This window comes from Centroberyx gerrardi, chromosome 1 (genome assembly GCF_048128805.1).
Source record: "Centroberyx gerrardi isolate f3 chromosome 1, fCenGer3.hap1.cur.20231027, whole genome shotgun sequence".
NCBI classification, from domain to species: Eukaryota; Metazoa; Chordata; class Actinopteri; order Beryciformes; family Berycidae; genus Centroberyx; species Centroberyx gerrardi.
In genome coordinates, this window is record NC_135997.1 from 9967628 (window position 1) to 9981367 (window position 13740).

General features: G+C 37.5%; 1 protein-coding gene across 1 annotated transcript in view; it reads left to right on the forward strand.

Moving 5' to 3' along the window:
- pcdh9 (protocadherin 9) overlaps positions 1–6166 on the forward strand; it is a 223504-nt gene extending 217338 nt beyond the window's left edge. The window contains exon 3 of the mRNA XM_078283936.1: positions 5793–6166. Coding sequence (XP_078140062.1) covers positions 5793–6166 — 374 coding nt within the window. The remainder of the gene's footprint in view (positions 1–5792) is intronic.
- Positions 6167–13740: the final 7574 nt, after the last annotated feature.

A 13740-nucleotide genomic window follows, 5' to 3' on the forward strand; every position in this document is an offset into this window, starting at 1 on the left:
ATGCTGGGATAGCGCGTGGTGCGAACCAAGCACACAACACAGGGAAAGGGGTGGGACAAAAGGCAAAATGTATTTAACTTCATGCAAATGCACACGGTGTTTGCCGTGTGAGAACCATTCCATTTGGCCAAAGAAGATGACGTTGGTTGCACAATGCTTCTACCGGCTTACACCCACTTTCTCATTACCAGGAAGTAACGTTACTGTAGCTGTCCAAGCATGTCTTTTGAGGACAAATTGATTACAGCGGTGTTGGGATGTCCCGAGTTATATGAACACTCTCTCCCTATCTATCGGGACACTGATAAGAGAAATGCTGCCTGGAGGAAGGAGACAGATATTGTTCATGCCCCCAGTGGGTTTACACAGGCTATTAAGACAGATTTACCAGTGAAGCAGTCATTAGCAATAGTTTTTCGTGAATCGATTTGGACGGATTGAAATTTATTTCTCCAACTCCATGTCCTGGAAATTAAAAGTTTACACAGCTATCTAAACTTTTTGAATATCAAAATATTTGGGTCGGACAAAGTTGACTAACTCCCACTTGGGACCACTATTCGACACAACCAGAAGTGACCAATTTGTGACCAAGTAACCACTCTCTCTCTGAATTCATTGCCTGCAGTGGGCCTTGCCCGAGTTAAGGTTATAGACTGTGCTGAATAAATGTGTTTTGAATCTGGACTTAAATCCTGTGACAATGTCTGAAAGCGTATTGCAGAGGAAGAAGGCCGTATGGGAGAAGGCTCTGCCCCCAGCTGTTTTCTTTCAGTTGAGCGGAAGGACAGATTCCTGCACTCTGTGAGCAGAGAATACAAGTAGGCCTTGTAAGTCAGAGGTAGGACTTTATAATCAATATGTGCATCGACAGGGAGCCAGTGAAGAGAGACTAAGACATGGATAATATGTTTGTTTTCTGGTTTGCATGAGTAGTCGGGCTGCTGAGTTTTGAATAAGTACGATATTTGTAAGGGTGGAGTTGGGGTAGCCAGTGAGTAACACACCAAGGTAGTTGATTCTGAAGGAAACAAAAGAGTGAACCACTATTTCTAGGTTGGCAAAGGAGAGGTAATATCCTAATCCTGCAGATATCTCTAAGGCGTAAATGTGCCTTGATGTAATTGTCAAAAGGAACGTCTGGATCAAAGATAACTAATATTTTTGACAGAATCCTTTGGCATAACTGTACAGGTTTTAAAATTAAGAGAGAAGTCTGATAAGTGAGTTCTTTGCAGCTAAGGGCCTGAAGTAAGCATTTAAGTTTTATCTGCATATAGAACAAGGAAATTGTTTTTGTCATAATTTTTTTATTTCTAAAACACAGGATTCAAGATTATTTAGTTATGCTGTATCACTAGGTTTTATTCTTATGTAGAGTTGTGTATCATCTGCACAAGGGTGAAACAGAATGCTGTAGTTACTGATAATACCATAGGAGATGTAAAGTGAGAATAAGAGAGGACCTAGAGCTGAATCCGGGGGAAGCCAGAACCTACAATAGAACAGGGAGTCATATTACCATCTAGGATAACAAATTAAGATCTGATAGAAGACTTATACAGAGCCCAGGTCCGGGGCAATTTGTTACTCTGATTAAAGTTGCCTCAGTTAGATATTGTTTGAATTAAGAAGTGAGAGTGGCTGGGCTAAAACTTTTTTCTGGTGTTTTGAGAGAAATGGAATATTGGATTTGATTTATTCAGATGTTTTGAGTTGGGCTTGAGCGTCCTTAATAGCGGCTCGATAAGTGCAACTTTGAATGAGCCAGGAACGATGCCAGAAGAGAGAGAACTAAGTAGCTCTCTTTCTCCTGCCATTACTGGTTCATTAAACTCATTATCAAATGAAATCAGACTCAAAACATGAGAGCACAAGTAGAATAGAGTTGACCTTGTGTTTTAGAAATTGTTCACAGAAAATATTAACAAAAATACGTTTTTAATTTTGATCCCACAGAACAGATTCACAAATGTGAATTGAGATTCATTTGTGGACAATGTGCTTTTCCCAACAGCCTTGCCTTAGCTGTGGTTCAAACATATTCTGCCTAAAACTTATAAATTTGTAAAATTGGTGTAGCTGTTGAACTTACGCATTTTCATTATTGTGTGGCTTGTGGTTTCCCAGAGGGTTGATCCTAAAATGTGATAAAAAAGAAGGATGAAATGATGGTTATATCAGAAATAATAATAACTAAATTTGGTAAGATACTGTATGTTATAAGAGTGCATAATGATAGCAGTGCAATTTGTAAAGCAAAGAAGTAGGAATGATATTTAAGTCTATACTATCTGTCTTCTCTATAAGTAATGTTTCAGTGAGGCATTGTCTTGAACATGCTCAAACAGCAGGTAGCTATAACGGGTAAAAAAAAAAAAAAAGCCTGGTTCAAATTGTCCTCTGCTGCCCACAGGGGCCACTGATTGTATCAATCTACATACAAATGGTCATGTTGATTACACCAGGGGAATAGAAATGCACAAATTGCCCTTGATTAATGAGTGAATGGATTGGCTTTGTTAAAAAAAAAAAAGGGAATTCACAGTCAGAAATACAGGTATTAGAGACAACTAATTCTGCTGTAATCAACATGCAAACTGGTAATGCCACATACCACATACTGATTCTGTCAATCACAAATCAATCGAGGTTTCGTTTGCTTCATTGATATTTTCCTTCAACCATCTCCTCACTTGTTGGTATTAAATAACAATTCCTGGAAAACCTTACATGTTGGATGCCAATAGCCCACTTAAACATGCCTTATCTTTAGTCATGTTTTTTTTTTTTTTTTTGGTCTAAAAGATGATTTGATTCCTTCAATGTAGTCTAAATATGTAGCACAGATTGAGTAAAGAAAAATACATTTTATACAAAATGGGTCAAAGCATTTTAATTAATCTCACGTAAAGTCACAAAAATGGCAGGTCTGTAAAATGTTCCCCTGTCCTACACCACACTCCATGTCTGGCCCCCTTTCCTCTCCTTCCATCTCTCTTCCTTAACGGCTCCCCAGCTGTCTCCCCTCTCCTCTACAATCTCATTTGGGGAATTAATCTTGTTGTCACCCCAGCACCATGTATAATTCTTCTCCATGGTTCTTCATGTTACCATGATAATGTGTGTCTTGGCTAGGCTCCTCACATGCCCATTATGGGAGGCAGTTATTGGGACAGACTCTACATCCTACAGGCAGAAGAGCGACCGACACTTTCCTCAGACCATGTAACAATCAGAACATGGGATATAATTTCTAATGGTTTAAAGGCTGAACTCAACAGGGCTTGGAGGAGCAAGGCGACATGTTCTTATTAAATGAGAATTACATCAATTCACACTGTCCTACACATGATTGACCCTCAAGGGCTCTATCATCATAAAAACTCAGCAAATGACCTGATTGGTAAAATAGCTTCCATTTTTCTTCTTTTTTTTTCTTCCATTCATAATTGTATTCACATTTGGGTCAGGGGAAACTGAGAAACATAGGAATAGAATAGACAATAATTCCTTTCCTTCCTCTCCTGTCTGAAATTACTTTGATCCCTTATTATTTTTGGAAACTAGAAGATGAGCTTTGCAAGGCTTAAATACATTTGGGGGAAAATATTGGCACTCAAGAAAATTATATTTAGGATAAAAACATTAAAATGAGTGAAAGGAATAGACATCATTCAAGGTATGTGTTGGCTTACAAGATAAAACATTATCAAATAAAACAACAGAAATGTTTTTGTTGTATTGTGTTTTGTGAGTCCCCTCAATATCAGGGGACCATGAGACATGGAACTAGGTCTAAGTAAATTTAAGTTAATATCTTTACACGTATCTCTTCATGCATGAAGTTTGCGACCTATCAGCATCACTCGATCTTTGATATTTTCCACAAAGATTCATTGCAAAGCCCAAAAGTCTCCTGCACCTGATGTGTGATTTCAGCTTATTCCACACTGTATCAAAAGAGTATTCTATCCTAAAGATGAAATGTCACTGAGCAAGAGGCAAACAGTGACCAAATAGTGACCATATAGTGAACTTATATGACTTTATTTTACTTGAGGACTACTTATGCTAAGGCAAAAGATGTTTTGACATTCATGTTTTGTACCATTTATATGAGTATATGCAGTAAACAGAATTGATTGCACGCATTGCCTACACAATTCATTAACAATGGCAAGTACAGTATGTACTGTGAACAGAGAAGGTTTAAGGCTGTCATAATGCAACACAGAAGTATCTTGATTGAGATACGCCAACAACAAACATGTACATCTGCACACATTAACATTTACACATAGGCAAGCAAGCACACACATATGCATACACAGCACTCGCACACTTGAGCTGAAACTGAAGACATCGTGTCAATAAAGCCATAAAAGGACTCTAGTATTGGATTCTGCCTTGTTGAGAGATGGGACTAAGTGCACCATTGGATCTGGTTTGATCAAATGAGCCATGTCATGAGGAGGATTATCTGGAGAAGTAGCAATCTAAGGAAATAGATTAACAACTGAGCACAACAGTTTAATACCAAGTGTGGAGAAAGTGAGATAATCATGCTAATGCTAGAGTCCAGGACCACCATCAATGGAGGACACCCAGGACAGCAGTTACAAGCCTTGAGCATAGGAAGGCAAAAGTGGCTATAGCAACCAACACTGTAATAACTGCCGCTCACATAATGACTGCCCATAATGTAATAAAAGTAAATATAATAAAGCTGATGACAAAATAATCACCCAAAAACATATTCCAATCATGAAACAATGACCTAAAAGCAAATTTGCAAAAAGTACTGCAATCTCAGTACTATGTTTAGTACAAAACCATCTTGGAATTTCTCAAATAATTTCCACTCATGTAATCAGCTAACTCTTTATAAACAACTTTCTCAAAAAGTCTACAGATGCAGTAAATCTCCAATTTATGAGAATGGAGGGGTCCAGACAAGCTTTTTAAGAAAAGGCAGGACAAGTGCAGTTTTGAAATATTAGGGAACACACTCAGTGGCCAATTAGCTGTTTGTGACAAATTAGGACAAATAGTTGTCATTGCTTGCTTTAGGACTATAGAAAATCAGAGATGAATTTGTTATGTTTTGGAGCTTGATGAAATGAATATACATAGAACAAGTTTCTTCTAATTAAAATAAAACTTCTTCAAATGACATAGCTTCACACTGTGTTTCTCACATCGTGTTTTTCTATCAAATAAACAAGTACTTCACTTGAAACTGACTCATTTGTGAGATGTTTAATATATGAGCGGTGATGCATGTTGAGCGGAAGACCAGAGTTTCCAGGTGACGGCCATGAGCTAGAGAGCACTGATCACACATTTTGATGCTTATTGACCTTCAACAAGTTTTCAAATTAATAGAGCTGAAGAGTGTAAGATCCATTGTTAATATGTATGACCTTTAGAATGAATCGGAAACATTATGTTGTTGAAAACTGCATTAATCTGGAGCGCTTTTACTTCATTTATACTGTGTAATTATGGTACGTGATTGTAACATACACTACTAATCAAAAATTTGGACACACCTGATTGAATGTACTATGTTTTTCATTATGTTAAAGACATTTTGATCTAAAGGCTTATGCTTAAATACTTGAAATGTGTTCCTTCGATAAATATAAATAGTGAAGTTGATACCTATATGAATTTAGTTGTGAAATGTGGTGTGTCCAAACTTTTGACTGGCTGTGTAAACGTGTAATTAAGCTTTTATGATTATTGATCTAAATATGTTTTACTCTGCTTTTCTCTCATCTCCTTAGATGGGCCGCTTGGACCCCGTGGTCTAGTGGAAGCTACAGAGATGTGCACACAGGAATGCTTAGTCCTGGGACATTCAGACAACTGCTGGATGCCCCCGACCATGGGAACATACCAGCAGCCCAAATCACCTGTGTCTAGCTTTGGCTCTCAGAGGGAGTGGGGGCCCAAGGACAAACTTCTCAACGGACATACTCTGACCAGAACCTGGAAAAATGAGGGTGGTCGGTCAGAGCATTTTGGTGACAGGAAGCAATTTGGGAGTGGAGAGGGACACTTCACCAGCAGTGGTAACATGGCTGATATCCCACTGGTAAGCCTGAAGTCCTACCAGCCAGCCTCCTGCCCGGACAGCCCGAAGGAGCAGCAGCTATAAGAGGAACTTTGCTTCAGTGCTATGAGAAGTCCTTGCATCTGGACACAGTAAACAGATGAAGCAACTCATTTGAGCTCTTCTTGTTTTATTTTTTCTTTCTTGTTTCGTTTCTTCCCACTTAAGTTGATGCTTCTGCAGTGTGATAGCTACATGTACTATGTAGGCCACTAGACTAGTGCTTATGCTGTGTACTCTACAAAACAACTTTACTATGGCTCAAGAGGAAACCTCTTTTTTAATGAATCTCCATGGATTTCTTCAGACTAACATTTGCTGTCCACTTCATGTGTGATTTGGACAAGTGGAGGAAGAACATGCGTGTAATGGAGAAAATGAAAACAAATTAAAAGAAAAAAACTACCATGGCTGACCAATATATACCAATATTTGTGGTGTGGTTGTTATTGAGTTGTTCAGGACTATATTAATCGACACAATCAAAGAAAATGGAGTTATATTTCAGAAAGTGTTGTTCTGATAACACTGTTAGTGGACACTTGTTTATTCTGTCATTGTCTGTGTGTTTGTAAATAGGACCTATTAACCACTATCATGTACCTGTAATAACAACAATGAATAGGACAGTTCATGGCTGTTGATCATCATTATGGCTTGTCATCAGGATTTGGGATCTCAGCTGGACAAAGATCTATAATGTGGCATAATGTACAACAAGAATACATTTACCACATTTTTTAAAAACCCTATTGGTGATTTCAAATTTTCAACCAGTAATATGCTCAATATTGCCCATATTTCATAATTCTTTTGTTAAAGTATTGCAACAACACAGGCAAACTTTTTTTCAAAAGCATTTTGTATGAAGGATGTCAGTGCTCAATATCTACATTATAAAAATGAAAAGCTCTGAAAGCTCTCCTCTATAAACTGATTTTGAAAGTGTTCAGTACAATTAAATAGCAATATATTTGTAAATGGCTAAATGTTTTATCTAACGTTGATCTTATTACTGTATAGATTTTATTCAAAAATTGTGATTTAACTGAGTGTAATTCCTCAGTAGTACTTGCAATTTAATGACATATATTATTTCCACACAGATTATTATTTTCCATATGTAAGAAAACACAGGTTAAGACTACACTTTAATCACTGTGCCTTCATGATGTTTCTTCAAATACTGAATTGTGCTTATTTAAATGATGAGAATATGTTGGCTACAAAGAATACCCTTTCCAATAATTAAATGCCTTATGCATTGAATGTTTGCCAAATTTAAAGACATAGTCACACAGATATGAAAATACAAAATCAAGTCATTGATACTGAAGAAAAATACAAAGGCATGTGCAGATAATAAGTCAACCATGAAAGATTGTCTATCATTTCCACTGTCTGAGAAGTTTTTTGTTTTTTTGTTTTGTTTTTCCACAGCATGGAAGGCAAATTACACAATGGAATAGCATGCTAAAAGATAATAGCTTTTAAAATTAACTTGATCATTTTGTGTCATATTTTATTTTGTTGAAATAGAATTGATTTGTGCATTAAGGAGGCATTCAGTTTGTAAAGCACTTTCATATTTATGTCACAATATAAAAGAAGTTAAGTGGGATGGAGTGATTTGCTTACCGCAGTATGTTATGTCAGTTGTGAGGGTGTTTGACATCACAGATATTGAAACAGTTAATCCTTGTTACTACTCTACAGGTATACAGCTACTGCAATAAATGTTTTAATTATGTGTATGCTTTATTTGTGTGCAGGATTATCACCTCAGTAGTTATGAGTCTATCTTTGTTGTTTTGTGTGAATTTTTGCCTACATCAAAAAAATATGTAATTTCTAAATCATACCAAATTTCCTGAAGCATTCGGTCCAAAGTTTAATTGTGAAATAAGTCACTGATTCATTCAAAGCATGGTGTTTGGTTCATTACATTCATTAAGTACGATTTCAATATTTTCTCTGACATTTGTGCAGTTATTTTCTTGGAAGAGTGTCAAAGTTCCGGTCCTGTTCTTTTCCCAATAGGCATTGAATTGGACCCTTAGCCTTCACTGTGCGGTGGTGAGCCCATAAGGCAGCAGCCCCACATTGCACCCAGTTACCTGGCTCTCGCCTACAAGCACCAGTTTCAGGCTTAGCTCTAGGAGTGGGCCCCAGGATCCCTGTTCTGACTGAGCTTCTCTCAGATCTTTTCAAGATTATCATAGGTGTCTCCTAAAATTGCTATTTGTCTGGCCCCCCACCTGAGACCGGTTTGCCTTGGGTGTCCCTAGCAAGACCACAAGGCTCCCGACAACATATCTCCCACGGTCACTGGGGCACACAAGGCCCTCCACCACAATAACATTGCAATTCCTGTAGGGGTAATTCTGGGAGGGTGAAATTCTGAGAGGGGCTGTCATGGTAAAGAGAGAGCTGAGCTAAGCCCTCAACTTACTGGTCAGTGTTCTTTCTGACCCTCACTTATGCACATGAGCTTTGGGTAGTGACTAAAACAATGAGATTGAGGATACAGGCGGCCAAAATTAGGTTTTTCCGCAGGGTGGTTTGGTTCACTCTCCATGGCAGGGTGAGGAGCTCAGTGTTCTGGGAGGACCTTGGAGTCGAGCCGTTGCTCCTCTGGAGAGAGAGGAGACAGGTAAGGATGCCCCTTTGGAGGTATACTGGGCATGTTGACTGGGAGGAGACCCTCAGGTAGACCCAGGACACACTAGAGGGACTACATATCCCAGTTGGCCTGGTAGTATCTGAGATCCTCTAGGAGAAGCTGGGGGAAGTTGCTGGAGAAAAGGACGTTCGGGCTGCTCTGCTTTCCTTGTTGCCACCATGTTCCTGACCCACATAAGCGGCAAGAAAATGGATGGATGGATGGATAGATGAAGTTTCAATGTTACTATGATCATATCCATGTCAACAGTGGGTGAGCTTCACTTCAAGAAGAAGGTAGTTACACAGACATTTTCTTGGTCAAATCCATCTTAATGTATTTGATTATCCTTTCTAGTACCTCAAATCTTCAGCGAGGCCAAACCCACCTGCACTAAAATGTACTTTACATAGCAAAGCTTCACTCATGATTTTGCATTTACAATCACTGATTGGTTTTCTGCCAGATTATTCACAGATGTTTGGATAAAGCAGTATGGTGTTGTGCTCATCAACTCACAGGCAATTTGTTCAGAAATGAATTTGCATGGTACCACTGCCCAGTAATGAAGGGCCAGGCACCCAGCCTAACTGGTGAAGTAATTATATTTCCTTTATTCCTTTAGGTTTCTCTTTCTCACTGTAACCTCATTTGATATGTTTATCAGCTGTCGCCCAATGGGCCTGCTTAAATTCATATTTGCCATGCTAGCTATCAACTTGGGCAAGAATAGTTTCTGAGAAGCTTCAAAGCTAATTGCCTTGGAAGTGTGAGGGGAAGTAAATTAGTGTCACACCACAACCAGGAAAAAAGGTTCCCAATCGCATTTCCTTTCATATGGCTTTGAGAATATTTTTCAGACACAGAAGCCTCCATGCACAAAGTGGAACAGAGTGAATGTTCAGTGGGGAATCAGTCACAGAGAAAGCATGCTCTTCAGACAGAAAAAAAGACAACTCTCCACAAAGATACAGTTGACAGAAATAGCATCATCTGCATATTTTGAAGGCCATATTTGAAGATAGTAAGAGCTTGAATTAATCCAAGTCGGTTCCAATGCTTCAATCAGTTTCATTTCATCTAATGAAGGTGGGAGCTTTCAATATGGATCTCAACAAGTGTAACAGAATAACCCTGTGGCCCTCCCACTGCCAGGAGGGATCTCCTTTTGGCTGACTGGCAGATGTTTAAGAGGTCATGCGGGAGGCCTAGGCAAAAAGTGGTTACAGTGGTGCTCAGTAAGAAGCAAGTTTCTCTGTAGATGTCATTCAAAGGAAGGTAAGAGTTGCTCAGCCTGAAGCTATGTAAGCCTAACTATCTCCCTTGACCAGAAAGTATTCCCTTCACTCGCAGATATTTGCTTTGCTATGTCGAAGACGGGTTCTGTTATACAAGTTGACCAGAGTGATTTACGGGGGTTTGCAGTGGTGCAAGGTGATTTACAGAGCTTTGTGCAAAATTCACTGTTCATAATTTAAGCAGCAATGGCTATTAATATGATTGGCCAAATTCCTTATGACTGTCTTGAAGCTCTGCGGCAAAACCATGATAATTTTAAGCTGCTTTGATAATTTTCCATATACTAATTTATCCAACAATGTATGCCACACATCCTTACAGTAATTTTCACCAAAGCATAGTCCACAGCTGAACCCTTAAAAACAAAAATGCTGGAAAGAGAACAAGAGGCTGGTGATGCTTATGAGTTTCAGTCATCTAGAAGTCATTGCACATTAACAATGTTTGACTAAATAGTAAAAGCTACTACTACATTCCTTATACATTAATTAATAATTAATAAATTACAGTAATTTTGTGCATCAGCTAAGCCTGAAAATACCCTCAGGATAAAGCTGTCTACAGTTTAACCTCATGCTCATTGTGCCATTTCATATCCAACACATAAAATAATGTGTTGCTGACTAAATGCTTGCACACACCATATACTTTGGATAGATCAGTTTGTACACTGTAACTAAATATTCAGAATTGTCTCACATAGCCAAAAAAAGAGAACAATGTTTGTCCTGCCCTGTAATGCACCATGGAAATCAGTTTAAAAATGGAAAAAGAGAGTCATGATAACATTCCTTACATATGAGTACATTTGTACAGAACTGATAGCACATCTTTAAACTAAAAATTGTGAGTAAGCCTCCCAGCCACTGTCAAGGATAAAGCTAAGGCCTATGCATCTTGATGACATCACATGTCCAAAACCCTGAACTAGATTAAAAAAAAACCAGCAGAACAATAGCAAATTATCTAGAGATAGAGGTAGAGATGAATAGGGTTTGTATGCCCCAAGGAAAAGGAGGCATGCTGACCAAATGAAACATGAAGGTCAGTGGAGAAGAGGATGAAGGAACATGAACTGTCATGGAAGGCCACAGCAATGGCACACTCTCATGCCTTATGTTCCACAAAGGAATGAGGATGAAGCAAGTCCATAGAACCCATATAAATAATGTTTATAAGATGAGTAGTTTCAGCCAAGCAACCAAATTGGTCAAAGATCCCAATCCCATCCCATTTGTTTATTATTAGATATTATCACAGAAATACATTTCATGGTATTTTCCTTTAAAAATAAGCATGAATGTTTTGGTTATATTTATGTATATATATTTATGTATTTATGTAATTCATAAACAGTTTGAGTTTATTTTTGGAACTGTCGCTACTTAAAATATCTCAAAATGCAAGTGTATTTTGATGTTATATATATATATTTATTTATTTATTTATTTATTTATTTATTTATTTATTTATTTATTTATTAGGTACAGATAGGCTACACTGAAGCTTTTTTTTTTTTTTTTACACATAAATATAAACAAACCTTTCAGAATCTGAAAATACATGTAAAACACATTTCAAAATGCATTAAATTTATAAGATAAGATAAGATAGCACTTGCAAGGTTTAGCCATTTTTCAAGTGCACTTGAAAAAGTTACTTTCCACATTTCATTTTTCCTTTCAATGTGGGAAAATAATGTTGATATTATTTTGGTGACAACTAAATGGCCAGCTACGTTAGCATAGTCCTTGCCACCAGTACATAATGTTTGCGACAGTAAGGAGAGCTAGCATAATGTTAGCTTCTTGAATAAACTGTTGGGACTGGAACACTGTCTCTTTTGTCAAGCCTTTACTAAGTTTATCCTACTTACTGGAGTGGTGAAGTAATTTAGTTCACATTCTTTAAACTTTGACACAAAGTAGTCTGTGATAAATAGCACAATATGTTTCATCTGAGTATTTGTTATAGTCAAAATAATCCATACATTATGCTTTTTTTACTCAAAAACGAGTTGTATGAGCTCAGGTCAATGAGGCCTACAGGCCATAAATAACAAATAGAAGTTCAAAACTTGTAATGTTCACAAGAACTTAAGTTGATAAAAAGATATAACACAACATTAGGTGATAATATATGTATTATTATGGATTTATAATCAGCTATAATGGGCCGGTCATTTTGGACCGGGAACACAGAATTAATTAACAGGAAATGAACACAACCCCTGGAGGGTTAAATATCTCATGTTAATTATGGGATGGAAATAACTGTGAAATTAGTCATCAGGTGTTATCAGGGAATACTATACTGTAAAACTTCCAATAATGGCCTGAGCCTTTATTTACCTCATCAAAAGAAAATGCCAGGCTAAGAGAGACAGGCTATTATTAGAGACACGCCATGATGGCAATGATGGCAATAAACACATATATTCTGCAAATAAAAAAAAATTGGTATACTTTATAATAACCATCATTAATAAATGGTGGTCTTTAACATTAGCTAATTATTTAATTGTTAACTGTCAAGTAACTAAATTATTTGTATCTTTTAACAGTTTACTAAGCATTAGTAAATGCTGGAATTTATGTGATTTGACCATTAATTAATATAATTAAAGTTAACATTTTCTAATTCATATATTGTATCATAACTGATAATTGAGATTATAACATTCGCTTTCTGATTACGTCAGTTCAGTCTGCCAACTCATGTAAACAGATTATTGAGAATGAATGCAAATATATATACAGAGTTTAGTATGGCATCTAGGCTCTGATCCTGTCACTCCCTGCGAGCGTACACCTAGCTAGCCTAAGAGAGCAGGGAGTGACAACAGCAGTTAGCAGCAGCAATAACTGAGCAGCAGTAAACAGCAGTCTGAGCAGCGTAGCAGCAGCATGGCAATGCGAAAGTGTGTTAGCAGGTGCAGGAAGCTTAAGACCGCCTTTTTGAGAGGGGGGCGCTTGATAAGAGTGTATGAGTAGTGTGTGTATCATGTGACCGCAGCGCGACTCGAGTTGTCTGCCTGAACTAGCTTCGCAGGCTTCGCTTCATTTAACCATTTATTAGCTGTTTATTTTATTTGTTTAAAAAAAAAAAAATGCTACATTAAGTGGGTTTATCATTAAGTAATTATTTCTAAAACATTAATAAAATATTTTGGGGTTACTATTAAAAAGTTGCAACTGATACAATGTTTGCATGTCTGTAAATAATAGGTACAGATACAGTAGGCTACACTGAAGTGAGATAAGATCTGTGCAGCGTGAAGGTAACGTTATATAAACATTAATTACCTCACGTTCTCTTTGGAGGATAGACAGCCCATATAGCTCTTTCTCACATCCAACAGTAGGTCCATACTCGCCTTTTTCCTTTCTCTTTTTCAACAAAACACTGCCAACAGCACGCACAGCGCATCTTGAGAAGTCATGATTGAAAATGTTTTGATTGACAGCATAGACCCCTCCTACCAATTCCCTAGCAAAACTGCTACTTGTAGTCTTAACAGACAATGTTGCCGCCCAGAGAACTAGATGTGTAGTGTGTCCAGCCAGGCAACCAAGACATTTCACAAATTTGTGTGCTTTGATTGCATAATTTAACATACTGAACATCGTAAAAGACTTTAATTATTTGTGTAGTCTAA